General features: G+C 39.1%; 2 protein-coding genes across 2 annotated transcripts; both read left to right on the top strand.

Moving 5' to 3' along the window:
• The first annotated feature begins 2,765 nt into the window (after window positions 1-2,765).
• On the top strand, window positions 2,766-4,935 carry LOC141839529 (uncharacterized). The gene is made up of 3 exons (XM_074727289.1): window positions 2,766-3,053; window positions 3,144-3,219; window positions 3,347-4,935. Exons 1-3 carry the CDS (start codon window positions 3,015-3,017, stop codon window positions 4,672-4,674), a joined length of 1,443 nt encoding a protein of 480 aa, XP_074583390.1. The 5' UTR covers window positions 2,766-3,014; the 3' UTR covers window positions 4,675-4,935.
• Window positions 4,936-6,635: 1,700 nt separating this feature from the next.
• On the top strand, window positions 6,636-17,642 carry LOC141839897 (NEDD8-activating enzyme E1 catalytic subunit). Its single transcript, XM_074727747.1, has 9 exons — window positions 6,636-6,790; window positions 6,875-7,038; window positions 7,527-7,729; window positions 8,620-8,852; window positions 8,930-8,992; window positions 9,068-9,124; window positions 10,427-10,548; window positions 14,488-14,605; window positions 17,123-17,642. The coding sequence occupies exons 1-9, from the start codon at window positions 6,689-6,691 to the stop codon at window positions 17,411-17,413; spliced, it is 1,353 nt and encodes a 450-aa protein (XP_074583848.1). The 5' UTR covers window positions 6,636-6,688; the 3' UTR covers window positions 17,414-17,642.
• Window positions 17,643-18,390: the final 748 nt, after the last annotated feature.

Raw genomic sequence — 18,390 nt, 5'->3', positions numbered from 1 at the left:
AAGTTCTATCCTAGAATTATAAAACAGGTGATCTGTTGCTTGAAAGATTCTCTCAGAGTGTTTGCGGGATGGCAGTGCAAGTGTCCAATGCATGCATGGCTCTAGCAGATTGTAGATTTGACACTGAACTGCCAACAGCTTAAATAATTAAGGGTGGCGAGAGGGGAAAAAGAAAAAGTAAAGATGATTAAAACCACAGAGGAGGCATGAGGTTGGGCAGTGGCATGTCCCCATCTAGAATTAGGAGCAACAGAGACACCCATACTGGCCTTTGCCAGTCCCACCTCCAGCTACTAGCAAACTAATCTCTTCCATTCCACCATATCCTTTCTCTCATGATCATTGTGCCCTACCACCTTATTCTGAATCTACTACCAAGTTTGGGCATCATTAGGATTGTTGTGTCGGCCACACTAAGTGAAGGTGGATTAGTAGATAAAGCAGCACTAAACACTATACTCTTATGCCTCTATAAAGCCATGATTTCACTCTTTACCTGAAAACTTCTAATGTTTGTCCCACAGACTGCAAACATCTATAATGGTTGATCTTCATATAGGAGGTAAGCCACAATAACATTTAGACAGTATATTTAGACTGATTGCCTGCCAGTAAAGGCTTAGAAGAAGCAATGTAACGAGGCAAAAGGCAGAGCTGCACAGGCCATCAGGACCAGGTGGCATTGCGGCAGCAGTGGATGATGCGCTTGGGACATTAATCATGAAGGCCAATTTAGGTGGGGCCCTATGGGGAAGCATTAGTCCAATGGTTTGACTTGACCACTGAGGCAGCCATATGCATATGTGCATGGGAAAGTGCACCTTATTTATTATAAGCGAGTACAACAAAGTTTTTAGGTGAAATGAATGCTTGAATTCACTGCATGCCATGCTCTGTTCCATTTCATGTCCTCACTGATTATATGCATGCCATGGATTGTAAGTGGTTTAGGAATTGCTGTTTTGTTGTTTAAAGAAACAAAAATTAATAATATGGAGGAGATCGCTTCAACTGGTGGCAACTTGCATGAACAGTGGCGATCAGATTGGCATCTTTTTTCTTTAGAAAAAATTATTTGTTTTGGCCAAACCAATGTTACATTCTTCTGACATCGTGTATTTATCCTTTTAAAACCTAAATTTTGAAGTGTGTGCATAGATTCTTACAATGTTACATCTAAATGACTATATATGAATACGTTTGTAGTTATTTTGGTAAATTTTTTACGTTTTTGCCAGCATCATTTCATGTAATCTTTATGTTTCTCAAAAGGATCATTCATTCTTGACAATATACCTGTGTGAAACCAAACTGAAATCTTCATTTTAGTTTCTATCTGATTAATTAATCGCAAACCTAATAAACTATAATAAGAAATACACACACACATATCATACAAACATTAATGGTTCGGTTAGATTTAAACAGTTTGTGCAAGTTCAAGTTGAAACTGATAAATTTATCTGATATTCCATTGAAACCAAACCGGTAAAGTGACAAATTACATTTTTCGATATGGTTGGTTTGTTTTTGTTTACTTGGTTTGGGCTATGGATCCCCACACCTAGTCTCTACAGGCTCCCATGTGGTATGTTCAAATACATGAACAATTAAGAACATACCTTTGCCTTCTGAAGTAAAACTTGAATGAAGCCATTTCTACAAAATATATAAAGGTAAACAACTATAAATATCTGTTGTAGATTTACCTTTCTTCAACAAAAAGAAATGAGTGGCTTTTATGCTTTGCATGAAAGCAAGTGTTTGATTGATTGCATCATTCTTCTTTATTTATGAATTCTGGAGCAGTGTAAAGTGTAATAATTCTATTTCTTTTGTGCTTCTCATGGTTTGGACAGGTTAATCTGATATAGAACGTAGATTGTGAAAATGAATTAGGAAGTTTATTTATCAGCCTGAAAGCCTTTGCAGGATGAGACAGTAACAACAGCCCTTGCAGTTTCAGTAACTCATGCCATTAATTACAGCTCTGAAACCTTTAATGCTGTATAAATTGTTCTGATGTCATATTTGTTAGAGTGCATAAATCCATTGCAGCATGAAATGGGTTGAGTAGTTGCGACACAGATATGCTCAGACTCAGCTGCTGGCAGCAACTGTGCATCGCCATGAGCTAGGATCAAGGTCATGGACGCAAACTTTGTGAAAGTCTGCACAAAATCTGAGAGATTTCTCTTAGAAATGTTGGAAGTTTGTATTATTCGAGTTGTCAAGTTAATGCAGAGCTTTAATGCTTTCCAAGGTTACTACTGTTCGGAGTTATTTTTGTTCATGTCGTAAGTTGAATCTACTCTCGACTTTGACCTTGCTCATGCACAGTTCGAGGAGATCCTCCAGAAATGAGGAAACAAGTTTATGGACTGTGCAGAGATCTCCACTGAAGATGTCTTCTTTGGCATTAGCCCAGTCAAAATAATAATAAAAATAATAATAATAATAAATTATAATCTCGGGTACAATATACAAATATCCAAAAGTCCTTCCTCCGTTCATAATTTAGAGAAGACAAAGATAAATAAATGGGAAAAAACAGAGAGATGGAAAGCTTGTTGATAATCTGTTCATAAACACAGAGCTTTTTTTATTAAAAAATAATATCAGGTACTCTTTTTTATCATTTTGTGGGGAAAAAATTAATAAATAAAAAAAGAGAAATAAAGGACTAGATACCACGTGCATGTCACGTGATGAAGAACATAGTTAAGTACACACCTCACCAGCTGTGGAATGGCAGCAGCATGCTGTCATATTGTTACTTGTCAAGTATCAGCATTTCTGAAAACCCAAAGCCTGCAACTTTGCTGATAGAACTTGTGATCTCATGATCTCTCTCTCATTCCTTTTCTCTGTTCTTCCTTGACAAGCTTCACCGAGCTTGTCTCTTGATCTTTTTCGCTTGTCTCTCTTCTTCTTCTTGTCTTCATTTCACAGCGCAATTGCGCTTGGTCTTGAAGCGCATCTCACCTTCTCTAGGTCTCTCGGAGCTGTGAGGGATGAGTAAAGAAGAAGACATCAAGTTCCTCAAGATACAAGTAGATCTCTATGCTTTATGCTCTTTCTCTCTCTTGCTGTCTCTCGCACTGATCAAGATGTTGACTTGCAATGGCTTTCGTTCTTTGCAGACGTGCACGCTTAAAGTGAACATTCACTGTGATGGGTGTAAGAAGAAGGTTAAGAAACTGCTCCAGAAAATTGAAGGTGATGCACCAGCAAGATTGCAGTTTGATTGCCTTCTTTCTCCGCAATTGCATAATCTGGTTCTGATTTCTTCTTGCTTGATTCCATTTGTTTCATGGTTTTTGGTTTGGATTGCTTGTGCGAGCAGGGGTGTACACAACCAGTATAGATGCAGAGCAGGGGAAGGTGACTGTGTCGGGCAATGTTGATCCCGCAACCCTCATCAAAAAGCTTGCGAAGGCTGGCAAGCATGCGGAGCTGCTTGGTGGTGGGAATGGCAACAACAAGGAGGGACAGAAGGCTCAGCCACAGAACGGCAAGGGGCAGCCCAAGGAGAACGGAAAGCCGCCAAAGGGCGGTGGTGGAAATGGTGGCGGGAAGGAGCAGAAAGCCCAGCTTCCGCAGCTCACACCGCAGCAGCAGATGATGCTCCAGCAACAACTGCAGCAGATGAAGGGGGCCAAAGACCTGCAGACGCCTCCTCAACTCAAGGGGGGCTTCAATTTCGCCCCGCAGAAAAACCCTAAAGCCGCCAACTTTGCCTTGCCCCCCAAGGGCTGCGACGACGACTACGACGACGAGGACGACTACGACGACGATTATGAGGACGACGATGACGAGATGGATGACTTTGACTGCTTCGACGATGATCTTGAGGACGACTTCAAGGACATCAAGATCAAGCCGGCGGTCGCTGTGCCGGCACAAGATAAAAAGGGTGGGAATGGGAAGAAAGGGGGAGAAGCTCCGGTGCAGGGGAAAGCCGTGGGGAATAATAATGAGGGGAAGAACGGTAAAAAGGGCGGCGGCGGAGGTGGATCTGCCACCAAGAGTAATGGCGGCGGCGGCGGCGGACCGCAAGAGGGCAAAAACGGAGCAAATAATAACAAGGGCACGGGAAATGCTAACGGGGCCGGTAGCGACAACCCTAACACTGGCGGCAATGGAGGTAAGAAAGGAGGCGGTAAGAATGAGGCTGGCGTCGGCGGCGGCGGCCACCCATTGGTCAATCCGAGGATGATGGGGCAAAGCTTCCCGTGCATGGCCATGGGAAATCAGATCGCTGGTAATATGCATCCCCATCCTGCCATGGGTCATATGGGAAACATTCCAGCTGCAGCCTCTGCCGCGGCCTTACAAGGACTCCCTGCCGGAGGGCCGCATCCCCCTGGCTACTACCAAGTAGGCATGGCACCGCCTCCAGCAGAGGCGATCGCGGCCGCCAACCCTTACCAGCAACAGCAGTACATGGCCGCCATGATGCAACAGCAGCAGCAGCAGCAGCAGAGGATGATGATGATGAACGCCGCGCAAGATCGCGCCTTTCAGCCGCCCATGATGGGTTATGCTCGGCCGCCGATCCCGGCGTACTACAGCATGAATTTGCCCCCGCCGACGATGGCGCCGCCGCACCACGGCGACCCATACACCTACTTCAGCGATGAGAACACCGACGGCGGATGCACAATCATGTGAAAAATCCAACCTTTATTGCTCTCAATTGTGATCGGTGCTTCGCTGTTCGTGTTGTTGTAATTTGCCACTTGGATTGCATCCATGATCCAGTTTGATCTCTCTTTTCAAGTTCTTCGGGTGAGGAAACTGTCATCCAAAGGAAAATTGTGGGGCGTCATCTTTACATGCTGCAAATACCACATGAAAAATCAGTAATTTTCTATTTTCCCCCATATTTCTCACCTTTGTTCTAGGTAAAAGTCAATATATATATATATATATTTCAACTGCAAGTTTAGATTGAAAACTAGTTTAAACTGTTCATATAGAGCGTTGAAGCTCTCCTTTATGTGTCTGGGTTCGCAAGTTTCAGAATCGCAGTAATAACGATCGACATTGACAGCAAAAGCAAAATAGTCAACTCTGTTCCATTTCTGTGTCTGTCTTCTCATTTCCCACCGGCTGTGACGTCCAAGGTCCAGTATCAAACAGGATCAAACATTCAGGGAGGAGTTGAGAGATGAAATCTAGATTCAAAGTTATTAGACCTTTAATTCACAGCTAAACGCAAATCCTGCAAGCATGCAGCACAGGTTCTCGCAGAGATCCAACAAAGTCAATTTCAGAGAACATTACACATCAGGAATGATCAGATGCCTGCTCGCTCACCCGTCTCGATCCAAGAATAGTCTGTATCATAAGAACGAGCTGAACAAAAACGTAAACAGTTTTCGAGATGGACACATATTCTCCCCGTGAATTCGAAGACGAAAAAGTCAGAAACTTGTTTCTGGACCAAGCAATCACGGAGACTATTTCCTCAAGATATTTAAACGGAACAAAAAAGAAAAGAAAAGAAAGAAAGAAAGAGAGAGAGAGCGAGAGAATGATGCTTTGCGAGCATTGGGGGAAGAGCTGAGGAGCATGGAATGATGCCTTTCTTCAGTTTTCTTTCATTACTTTAGTTACTCACTCCCCTCCATGCAACTCGCCTCCCCAGAACTTTGACCCAAAACGTACTGCCCAGCTGATACATAACATGACACTCTCTCCTTCGATCGATACCGCGCTGGAACTCGAAGAGTCGGCGAGGGTGGTGGACAGGGTGGGAGAGCACGGGCATCTTGACTCTGGACGAGGAGGATAGAGCATGCAACAAGTCTGTGATCTAGTGCATTAGTGCATGAATCTAGGCATGCAACGGTGTCAGTATTTGCACGTACGGAGGGCACCAGTCAAGTTCGCCACAGTAACCTTGAGGACTCGTTCAAGGGCTGTCCAATCCAATCAATGGTCCTTTCTTTTCTCTTTAAAATACGGAGATGGAGGGGAGTGGGGTGGGTAATAATGGCGGAGGCCGTGGAAGGACTGAGGGAGAGGATTCGATCAATTTGGCTTAGAATCATGCAAGAACAAAGAAGAGCACCCATCAGCCTGCATCAATCAATCAATCAATCGGATCGGGGTGAAAGGGGAAGGTGAAAACCTCTGTGTGCTGGTTGTTCTCTCCTTCGAGGTATGGGCGGCTCATGAGCAGTCATCTCAAAGTCGTCTGCTACCAGTAACAGAAGACAAACTACTGTCAGTCAGTGAAACCCTCTCGAGCTAGAGGCTAGTGCTACTCCACTAGAGCTCCGGAGGAGATGGTAGCCTTCTTCTGGTATAACGAACACCTTCATTGTCTCCCTGTCGCTGAGGAATAGAATTGTAAAGTGAAAAACGAATTCACGTTGTATAGTTTTTGTTCGTTAGTCCATTGCAACAAGCAATTCCCTATTAATTTTTTAAGGTTATGTTTCTTTATTTCATATAAATCAAATGGGCCAATCTTAGATCACACGTAGCCCTCTTTGTTGGGCCTGACCTGCAGGCCCGGCCCACCCACTCCGCTCCACTGTGCAACCAGGACTTAACTTTGAGGGTCCTATTTGTAAAATTCAAATGGTACCGATGAGCAATTTATTCTGCATTGGTGCCTTTGCCCTGCTCGAGGGCTCGAGGAGTTGCAGGAGAAGACTGCGTGGGAGCTCACCAAATGGAGGGGATCTCCTTTGATCCGCGAAGGTGGAGGGACGTCGACAAGCTCCTCAGCCGACCCGGCAACATCGTCGGCCAGGACTTCGAACCCAGCCCCACCGTGAGTATCATTATTCCGAAATCGATCCGCGTCACGTTCGGCTTCCTGGTTTGGTGTGACCGTTTTCTGGGTCGATCGCCGTAGCTTAGGGAGGACATCGGAGATATCGTGAGGGTGCTCGTGGTTGGGGCCGGCGGCTTGGGCTGCGAGCTGCTGAAGGACTTGGCCTTGTCCGGGTTCAAGAACATCGACGTCATTGACATGGATACAATTGAGGTCTCCAATCTGAACCGCCAGTTCCTTTTCAGGTCTCGGATTTAGATTGTACAGTAGTCGCAAATGTTTATGTACGATGTCCCTTAACTGTTTGATGTTTTGTGCATTAGACGGATGAAGCTATAATTCGATCAGTATTCATTTATATGCTTTTGCAATTTTATTCTCTTCTTTGCATAGTACATTTCACACTGTTTTTTTTCCTGAAGATTCTACTTTGGTATTTTGGATTCAGAGATTGAAAAGATGGAATTGTTTGTTCTGAGGGAATATTAATTCCTTGTTTGCATGGTTTTTCGAGCAGGCAAACTGTTCTTTCTCATGTACCGATAAGAACCGGGATGTTTTTGTTTTAAATGCAAGTAATGCTAAGAGATGAACATACCTCAGTCAGTGGTCTTAGCAAACTTGCTTAGTTCCCCCACATTTCTGAAACGCAAAACTTTATTATGTAATTATATAGTTTAGGAATTCATCACCATTTCTCAATTTATATCTACTTATTAATTTTTGGTGTTAGAATTCACGATGTCGGGAAGTCCAAGGCAGAGGTAGCAGCTGAACGAGTGATGAAAAGAATTAATGGAGTGAACATTACACCTCATTTCTGCAGGATTGAGGACAAGGACTTAAGCTTCTATAATGATTTCAATATAATTGTCCTTGGTCTTGATTCAATTGAAGCTCGAAGCTACATAAATTCTATTGCTTGTGGCTTCCTTGGTAAGTGATCTAATTGCTATGTTGACTTAAGTTACCATGGTTGTGATGCTGCCACTTACTCAAAAAGAGATGATTTTCTTATGAGATCTAAATTGAGAATGAAATATAGGTGTACTAGTTAAATGCGTTCTTTTATCCAAATATTTAATAGACCTAGCTCAACTGCATAATTCTTGTAATTTAGGGCTAGAATGTAGGCAATAACTCAATTACACCCTGGAATACAATCATAAGCAAAATATAAACCATTAGTGAAGGTACTAAGTATATGTTTCTAAAATTAGATGCAGTTCTAACTGGTTATTGCTGATTCAGACTTACATAAATAAGTCAGACAGTTAGATACAAATAAAGTTTGGTTGGTAATTTACAAATTTGTACAAAATATGCAAAAAATTACACTTGTCAGCAAGGAATGAAATGCTATTCATTGGATATGGGACATAGCCCTATTACATAGAGTTCAATGTTAGGTTGAGATTCATGTAGTTGGCATTCATGACTTGTTATTGTAGTAAGGGTTACAGTGTTCATTGTGTTAATGTACAATTAAAAAATAGGACAACAAGTATATAATGCTGCCTTCATTATTGTTGTTGTAGTAATGATTACAATATTGATTTTAAGTAACAAAAAGGCAAGGATTACACAATGCACAGTTGAGTATTAATAAGATGTGTTTTCTTAGTATTCTTTGAATATCAGTTTTTTAGTTATTTTATTTTCACAATCCAGTTCTCATTTGATTGCTTCTTTATATTTTAGTGGATACTTTAGCTATATCACTATAATGGCATGCTCAACTCGATGTAAATCATTTTTTTCTTCTATTTTAACATTTCTTACTACTCTATATGGCATTGTATATCTCATTTTTCTGGGAAATCTAGAGTATGATGAGGATGACAAGCCTTTGCTCGAGACAATTAAACCTATTGTTGATGGTGGAACTGAAGGCTTTAAGGGTCATGCTAGAGTAATCTTACCAGGAAGAACTCCTTGTTTTGAATGCAACATATGGCTTTTCCCACCACAAGTGAAGTTTCCATTATGTACTCTTGCAGAGACCCCTAGAACTGCTGCTCACTGTATTGAGTATGCACATCTGATCAAATGGGGGGAGGTATTGCAATATTACTTTCAATCTCTTGTATTTTGTGTTTCAGTTCCACTATTCTTATCATTATTTTGGTTTGATAGGTCCATCATGGGAAATCTTTTGATGCTGATGATCCTGAGCATATGCAGTGGGTTTACTTAGAGGTTGATTGCTCACGGTGTATATCTTTTTTTTACTAATATGAAATTTTCATTTATGTTTTCTTTATATCTTGACAGGCTTTGAAGAGAGCTGAACTTTTTGGCATTACTGGTGTAACATATTCTTTGACACAGGTATGATAAGCTTCCATATGCTTTTTTTTTCTAGTTCAATGATTTCTATTGATGGATGAATGAGTTCTCCTTTAGATTAGTTTGTTTGTATGGAATACATAACAGCCACTATTTGAAATTAATTTGTTATTATGGAATATGTCACAGACACTATTTGAATTTAATATGCGATGACATCTCTACCTATATAATGTAGATATTTTATGTCCCGTTGCCTGATACATGTGATTGTTGGTTTCATGTAGGTATTTGTAATGTTGCTTTAAAATTGCTGGTTATTTGGATGGATTATAGTTGTGGGAGTGATGGAGACATGTAGCAGTTTCCCCTAAAAGCTTATAAATGCAGAAATAAGGATTCCAAAGCCTAATTGAATTTAATTTGACATACATTGGAAAACAATGAGCTTATGTGGGAAGTGATATAAAGTCCAGCAATTCCAAGCTTTGAAAGTCCAGCAATTCCGATGATTTTTAATTTCCAACGTTTGGGAATTGAAGCGTTAATTAAAAATCTCTTTAATTTAGTCAAGAGTTCAGTCGAAGTGACCTCAGCTAATGCCTTTTCTTGGAGACATAACTGTCTAGCAGTTGAAGGAAAAACACAAGCTGGACTCCATTGTCTAGTCCTATTTCTATTTAGTGTTTATATGAGAGTTCTTTGTCCATTTCTTATGGGTTATTTTTGGAGAAAATTACAACTAAACCTAAGCTATTAGGTTCATTTAAACAAAAATAACAACCTTCATTAGAGATGGTCTACTAGAGTGAATATTTTCAAGTGACCTGAGTTCTTATATGAAATTAGAGGTCTACATTGTATGGTCATTTTGACTTTGCATTATAAAAAACTAACATTTTAAGTTTAGAACTTGGTAGTCAAGTTGATTTTGAGCATCCCATTTACCTTTTATTTAACATATGGTGGATCAGCAGGGAAGGATTCTGAAAATAATGTCATCCTATCTGAACACTTTACCAGGTTTACCAACAGCATACTTATATTTGATTGATGCATGCAATGAACTTTTTTTTTTTTTGAGTTGTATCCCCCCAAAAGCTTGAACTCCTTGCTGTATTTGACTGATTAGGTTGAAATGTAGTGGTTTTTCGGTCAAAGACTTAATTAAATGCTCAATCCTAGTCTATAACCACATCTTTTATAGTATGAGAAATTCCTGATCTCCATAAATATAAATCTTAAAGCAGAAAGCAGGCCAGCACATGATTGTGGTGTTATTTTAGCTCCAACCAGCCTCTTGTAGTGTTCATTGTATTGTATACTCAACTTCCCATTTTGCAGGGTGTTGTGAAGAATATAATTCCTGCTATTGCATCCACGAATGCAATTGTTTCTGCTGCCTGCGCATTGGAAGCATTGAAGATAGTATCTGGATGCAGCAAAACATTATCCAATTATCTCACGTTAGTGCCTTTCTCCTTTTTTTTCATGCTTGTTACTTTTTTTTCTTTGAGAGAATCTTAGATCTGTTTACTTGGAGAATAGTAGTAGGAAGTATAGATTGATGGAGGGATAGAATATTGGAGGGAAAGAAACCATGCAAGAGCTGTTCACTTTATAGGAAGATAGATGTAGATAGACAAATGAGGATAGAAATTCTAGAACTAATTAAAGACCATTATCCCTCTAGTTACCTTTTGGGTGCATCACATCCTCCACATACATCAGACACCAAAAAAATGCTAGTTCAGGGTTCAAAATTGTTCCATTTTTTATAGCATGGGCAAATCTTACAGTACCGCAGATCAAGCAAAATCTGAACATGCTGTATACGGGTATTGCTCTTATCAATCCCTATCTATTGAATATCACTCATCTTGACCTTTACTGGTTGAGGGTTAAGACAGAAGAATCTTTGGCTATGCTAGATTTTGGTGGTTACGGGAAAATGGACATCTATATCTATAAAAGGAGTGGTAAGGGAAAGGAGAAGACTCATGAAAAGGAGAGGAGCAAAGGAAATTTACAGAGTCTAGGCTTTGAAGAAGTGTTAGACGAATGGGCGAAGATGGAAGTTGAGAATAATATGACACTAAGCATAACACTAAAGCAACTAACACATGTGGAGGTTGAGCAAGAGTAGCAGATTGGTAGAGCGATAATAAAGCGGCGGAATAGAAAAGGAAAGGTCAGATGGGTAGAGCAAATGCTGTAATTGTATATTTAAAATTTCATAGAACAATTACAGAAAATTAATTGACTATATGCTGTAACTATAAATAAGTCGATCCCACTTAGTGGAATAAAAGCTTGATTATTGTACACTATAACTATAAAAAATTAAACTGTTTGTATCCTAATTTAATCATATATTGCATATTATATATAGGAAGAAATTGAGTTTATTTGAATCTTCCCTTGCGCTATTTTCTCTCTGAATACAGCAAATGTGAATGTCTCACCCTAAAACGTTCTCCACCATTCCAAAAAGTACCCCAGTTGATCATTAGTGGGATGCCTTCAAGTGGCTTACAATTTTCATTATGTTATGCTTGCCAAAAAGCAACTATTTTCCAAATCTTAAAATGTGCTAAATTGGAATCTTATTCAAATGGGGGGTGAACTTGGTTTGACACAACACATACAGGGTTGATCACTTACTGTGCCTGACCTGATCAACCCATTTTGACATCACTACAGCTAATGTGTACCTCTTTTAACAGGATCTATGGTCGGTGCATGACCCTTGGATGCTGAAGGCATCCTTGGTCTCAACTTGTAGTTCTTATAGGGTGGCGACATTGGGGATAGTCCATTCCTTGGTCTCAACTTGTAGTTCTTATAGGGTGGTGACATTGGGGATAGTTCATTGAGTTTCTTTCCTTTTGACCTTTTTTGCTCAGGGGCGACAATGGAGGTTTTGTAGATTTTTGCTAGGGAGGAGGTCAAGTGATATATTAAGATGCAGAGAATGCCTTCTTGCCGCTTGAGAGAGACTTCTTTTCAAGACAATCTATGCACCTTTCCAAAATCTCTTTGTAACTAGGGTACCAGGTGATGGTTGCATAAATTGATGACTTGGATGGTTTAATCCTAATTAAAGCATATTATTTGTTTAAATTGATGGAGTACTTAGCATCCTTGGTCTCAACTTGTAGTTCTTATAGGGTGGCGACATTGGGGATAGTCCATTCCTTGGTCTCAACTTGTAGTTCTTATATGGTGGTGACATTGGGGATGTCCATCGAGTTTCTTTCCTTTTGACCTTTTTTGCTCAGGAGCAACTATGGAGGTTTTGTAGATTTTTGCTAGGGAGGAGGACAAGTGATATATTAATGATGCAGAGAATGCCTTCTTGCTGCTTGAGAGAGACTTCTTTTCAAGACAATCTATGCACCTTTCCAAAATCTCTCTGTAACTAGGGTACCAGGTGATGGTTGCATAAATTGATGACTTGGATGGTTTAATCCTAATTAAAGCATATTATTTGTTTAAATTGATGGAGTACTTAGCATCCTTGGTCTCAACTTGTAGTTCTTATAGGGTGGCGACATTGGGGATAGTCCATTCCTTGGTCTCAACTTGTAGTTCTTATAGGGTGGTGACATTGGGGATGCCCATCGAGTTTCTTTCCTTTTGACCTTTTTTGCTCAGGAGCAACTATGGAGGTTTTGTAGATTTTTGCTAGGGAGGAGGACAAGTGATATATTAATGATGCAGAGAATGCCTTCTTGCTACTTGAGAGAGACTTCTTTTCAAGACAATCTATGCACCTTTCCAAAATCTCTCTGTAACTAGGGTACCAGGTGATACTTTTGATGGTTGCATAAATTGATGACTTGGATGGTTTAGTCCTAATTAAAGCATATTATTTGTTTAAATTGATGGAGTACTTAATAAATTACTTGGTGATGCTTATTCACTTACATAAAGTGGAGGCATTTCATTTTCATTCATTTGACTATCCTGATATCTTTAAATTTTTATAACTTTCTGGCAGCAAAAATGCTGAAATCACAACATGTAAAAGAAGAATGATAAGCATTGTGATGTTGGCTTTTTTGTAGTTGACTAGCTTTATAATAAAGGAGAAGTAACAACCTTTATTCATTACTCAAATCCTAGTTCTGCATATTAGCATCTTGCTTGACTGGGCCTAACCCATTTACCAAATGGTACTTCGAACTTGGAACGAGCATGAAGAAATTAACGATACTTCTTTATCTTTTGAATTGTTCTGCCGGTTCATGGCCTATTAGAACTAGAAGGCGCTCTGTTGGGATCCTCACGGACAGAAAAAGATTGCAGTCAGTTTGATAATAATCGAGTGACATTACTTCTTCGGTCCGAACCAAGGAATCAGTTAGATATGATTCAAAACTATGAAAAATACGAATCGGAGTTTGAAGAAGAGGAAGAGGACATCGACCCGCAACAAATGGAGGAGGATTTATTCGATCACATAGTTTGGGCTCCTAGAATATGGCGCCCTTGGACCAATCTATTTGATTGTATTGAAAGGCCCACTGAATTGGGATTTCCCTATCGGGCCGGATCATTTCGGGGCAAGCGGAGCATTTATCATGAAGAGGATGAGCTTCAAGAGCATGAGGAGGAGTTCTTGCAGAGGGGAACCATGCAGTACCGGACACCAGATAGATTTTCCAAAGAACAAGGCTTTTTTCGAATAAGCCAATTCATTTGGGACCCTGCAGATCCATTCTTTTTCCTATTCAAAGATCAGTCCTTTGTCTCTGTGTTTTCACGTCGAGAATTCTTTGCATATGAAGAGATGTCAAAGGTGCTTATTACTTCCCAAACGGATTCTCCTACATCTATGTATACACGCTGGTTCATCGGGAATAGGCAAGAAAAGTACTGCGAATTGTTGATTCATCGCCAGAAATGGCTTAGAAGCAAGAGTTCATTATCTAATGGATCTTTCCGTTCTAATATTCTATCCGAGAGTTATCAGTATTTATCAAATCTCTTCCTATCTAAGGGAACGCTATTGTATCAAATGACAAAGACAGTGTTGAGAAGGGGATGGCTTTTCCCGGATGAAATGAAACATTTGATTCATGTAACAGGAGAAAGATTTCCCATTCCTTAGCCGTAAAGATATGTGGCCAACAGGATTGGCCGGGTGGTAGAGTCGTGGAAACACTTTTTATTCCATATTTTGGACCTTAGCTCCATGGAACAATATGCTACTGCTGAAACATGGAAGAATTGAAATCTTAGATCAAAACACTATGTATGGATGATATGAACTGCCTAAACACTTTGTCTAGTTGAGTTATAAAAAAGGATGACACATATTTCTCCCTGCCTGGTGGCTATGTTATTAATAGATGTACAGACCATATTTCTTCTAACTACTCTGTTGCCATGTTTTCCAGATACAATGGTCTGGATGGAACACACATAAAAGTAACTGATTTTGTCAGAGACACAGATTGTCTTGTGTGTGGACCTGGAACTCTCCTTGAACTTGACACTTCCACTACTCTTTCGCAGGTGACTTAACCTTTTAAGAGCTCTCTCTCTGTTGAGATTTTCACTATTGATTTTTATTGTTTGTTTCACTTTGGTTTTGTCATGAGCTTCTGAAGATGCCATCTGCTTAATTGACACATTCCTATTTGCTAAACATAGAGAGATGACTCCCTAGGAAGTAGGAACTATTTATGAAAAAATTGTTTTTTTAAGTACAAGAAATATTGCAATCATATATAATGCAATTATTCTCTTTCTTTACTCATGTTTGCAGCTTGCAGGTCCCTCTTTAATTTGTTCTTCCAGAATGAAGGATTCAAGATGAACTTTTTGGAATTCATGGATGAACTTTTTGTTTGATTTCATTGTTCTTCCCCAATAAAAAAGAATGCATGTGAAAAACATCTCGTGGATCTACCTAATTAAATTAGTTATAGAGGAAAATATGAAACCTAAGAAAACAGGGCTCAAATTTGAAATTTGATCTAATTGGACATTTTTTGCAAGATAAAGGTTTGCATAAAAGGATTTAAGTGATGTGCATCTAATTGGACCATGAATTCATCATTATTTTTATTTTTCATACTTATCATTTTTGTGAAGCCATATTCTGGAGTCTAATCTTAGTCATCCAAATCAAACCTGTGTCCCATTGGTTGACTTGGTCAGCCCAATTCTAATAATCAGTGGGAGGGACTATTTCACGTCAAGTCTTTTTTTTCTGCTATCTTGAAGTCTTCACTGATCTATGGCCAGTTGATTAATTGGGCTGTCCAATTAATTGATTTTAATTTTCTGAGAATATTTAGGTATCCAAATATTTTCTGCATTCTCATTCCCATATTTTGAAGCATAACTATGTAAAAAGTTTATTTTGGAGACAACAATTTTACTTCTATTGTGTCAATCTTTTAAAATGATTGAGTATTAACATGTAGCAAAACAAAATGTGCCAATTAACGAACTAACCATCTGCAAAGTTAAGGTTTGACTGAGTGATTACGTGTACTTGACCATTGTAATTGCTGGTGACAAGTTCAGCAATTGTCTCAATGCAATAATCCATGCAGACGTGTGAGGTTTTGCTTCCAGTATTTTGATTTTACAAAAGTGTCCTCTTCACTCTATCCTACATTGAAATCTTTATGATTTCTCATGACTTTTTGGAGATAGGCAAGTCCTATTCCCGATTCTAAGGTTAATAGTGTGGAAATCTAAGTTTGAGCTAGACTATGGATACTGACTGGATAATAATTAATGAGTAATTTTGGACACTGAATATGACTTTGATTCAAGGTGTATACTTTGGGTTCTAGATACAATAGGCAAGGCTGATACTGGGCCATGTGAGATGTGGTAAATGGTAATTCCTAAGTATAATACCTAGGCCTCCCTTGCTGAAATAGTTAGAAAGCACTACAGTTCGATGTATGCAAAGCTCATGCATGCATAACCATGTTTTCAAGTGAGTGTTGGATTGATCACTATAGCTTCATCAAATTACAGTACAGTTCTTTGTAGTTTGTGGTGGTAGCATTGTTAACACTCCCTGTTCCTCGGTGGTGCGCTCTTGCCATATTTCTCAAGGACATTTATTATAAAGCAAGTTGCAGAAATCTTCTGAATCACTGTAGTATTCTCAATATTACAATTTCAGAGTGTTGACTATCTTCCTTCATACTTGGAACTTTTCTATTATATTGTTTTCTCTCTAAACTATAATTGTTTTTCTCTCTAAACTATAATTGTTTACATCATAGAATGTTATTGTTGATATCCTTCAGTGGGTTGTGATAGAGAAAGAAATTTTCACCATGAGTCCTCCTGCTTCTGCCTTTAGCAAAAAGTGGTTTTGCTCTTATTCTTCCTATAAGAAATCTTTGTCTGGCATTTGTTTCGCACTATACAATGTGAATATAGTTAGAATTTATGTAATTAACTATTTAGTCATATCTAATGGGGATCGATTGGTAATTCCAAGCCCTTTAATTTTGTACTTAGAAATTTTTTGGATGTTATAATATTTGATTTTTTTTCTCTCCTTTTTTGGACTATCTTATCATGGTTACTCTTCTTCATTAAATGTTAATACTATGGCTTGACAACTAACTAGTCTGCGATTCAAAGAATCTTAAAGCATATGCATCCCGCCTTTTTCAATCTATGGAAAATCTTACCCTATAAATATCTTTAAAATTCTTTGATCAAAGGCATTAAACAGGGAGAGAGAAAGCCACTGAAGTATTTCCGTGGATTTACAATCATTCCACTTCGAGTGTTCACAGCTTGATGCTAGTAAGGTTATATTGAAGATTAATGTGTCAGAGAAAAGTTTTGGGTGTTCCCTTGTCCTTACCTTCCAAGAAAAAATAGTTTTGGGTTCCCCTGCATATGTTTACTGTAGCTCCATAAGCAACTCATTTTTCTTTAAAAAAATGTTTTTCAACATGTTCATGTTATAATTGTGGAAGTTTTTTTGTTTTGCCTGATTGCTCCATTGTTTGATTTATTTATTTATTTTTATTTTGTCTATTATAGTTCATTGGACTGCTTGGCGAACACCCTAAGCTTCTTGTGTCAAAAGCTAGCGTCACATACAGGGGCAAAAATCTTTACATGCAATCTCCCCCGATACTGGAAGAAATGACACGATCCAATCTCCAGCTTCCCATGTTTGACCTGATGGATAAAGTTCCAAAGGACACTCTCCATGTTAGTGGTATATCTGAGAAAAATGACAAGAAAGCATCGTGCCTGAGGAAACTCCGTGTTGTCTTCAAAGGGGTTACTGATGAGGCCTTAAAAATGGATACCACTGAGAGCTCATAAATTATCTCAGCTATAAATTCTACTTTTGTATTTTCTTTGGGCTTCCTATGTCATTGTCTTTATTATGTGGAATTATGTAGGTCAAGGAGTTTTCAGAATGCGAGCCCAAATCAAACAACAGTTAGGGTCGGCATTCAGTTTTTTATTTGCAGAGCTAAAAGTAAACCTACTTCAGTGTAATGTTCAGTCTTTTTTTGTGTGTGTGATTTAGATAAAGAGAGTTAAATTATCAACTTTAGCCTTGGAAACGATTGTTTTATGAATTGCACAGGTAGCCTAGTACTGGCTAAAACGTTAAGATTTCTAATTTAACTCGACAGATCTCTGATGATGTCAAGGTAACTCTTCTTGTGATTGTACTAGTATTTCATTGTGGCTGAAATATATATGCATATGAATTTCATACAGGTTTAAGCAGAATAAATATTGTATTCTAAGTCCATTAGATGATGGAAAAACAAGTTACTTGTTTTTGCAGAGTATTCTAATAGCACCAGAGTGTTGAAATATGGTTCTGTTCATCACCAGACAGTGAGCTCCCTGCAGATGTTTGTGATATGATAATTGTGGGTGTGATATTATGATGCAATCCACTGCAAGTTGAGTCCATTCTCCATCACGAATTCACAACTAGTTTCCATCACTTGAAGTTGAAGAAACGTCAGACACAAGTAGACCCAGCTATGGTTCCATTATTCTTGTCAGGCCAGCTACATATGATCTGTAAGTCTCTTCGAATACTGAAAGAACACTGTCAGTGCTGGCCATTAGGCTGAGTCATTAGACTGGGGCCTTAACTGGTCCCAGTTTCATGCAGCATGAAGGCCAAACAAATTTAATGCATGATTACTTTTTTTTAGAACAAGAAAAAAATAACAAAGAAATGAGGTAGGTTGTGTAGCAGCTCAGCTGTCCATACTTGATAGCGCCGAGTACCTGCTGCAGCATCCACTCATTCTCTCCCTGACCTATCAGGA

Source organism: Curcuma longa, chromosome 11, assembly GCF_044706935.1.
Source record: "Curcuma longa cultivar G26 ecotype Majalengka, Jawa Barat chromosome 11, ITB_CL_G26_1.1, whole genome shotgun sequence".
Classification (NCBI taxonomy): Eukaryota; Viridiplantae; Streptophyta; class Magnoliopsida; order Zingiberales; family Zingiberaceae; genus Curcuma; species Curcuma longa.
This window is presented reverse-complemented; position numbering and strand designations above follow the sequence as displayed.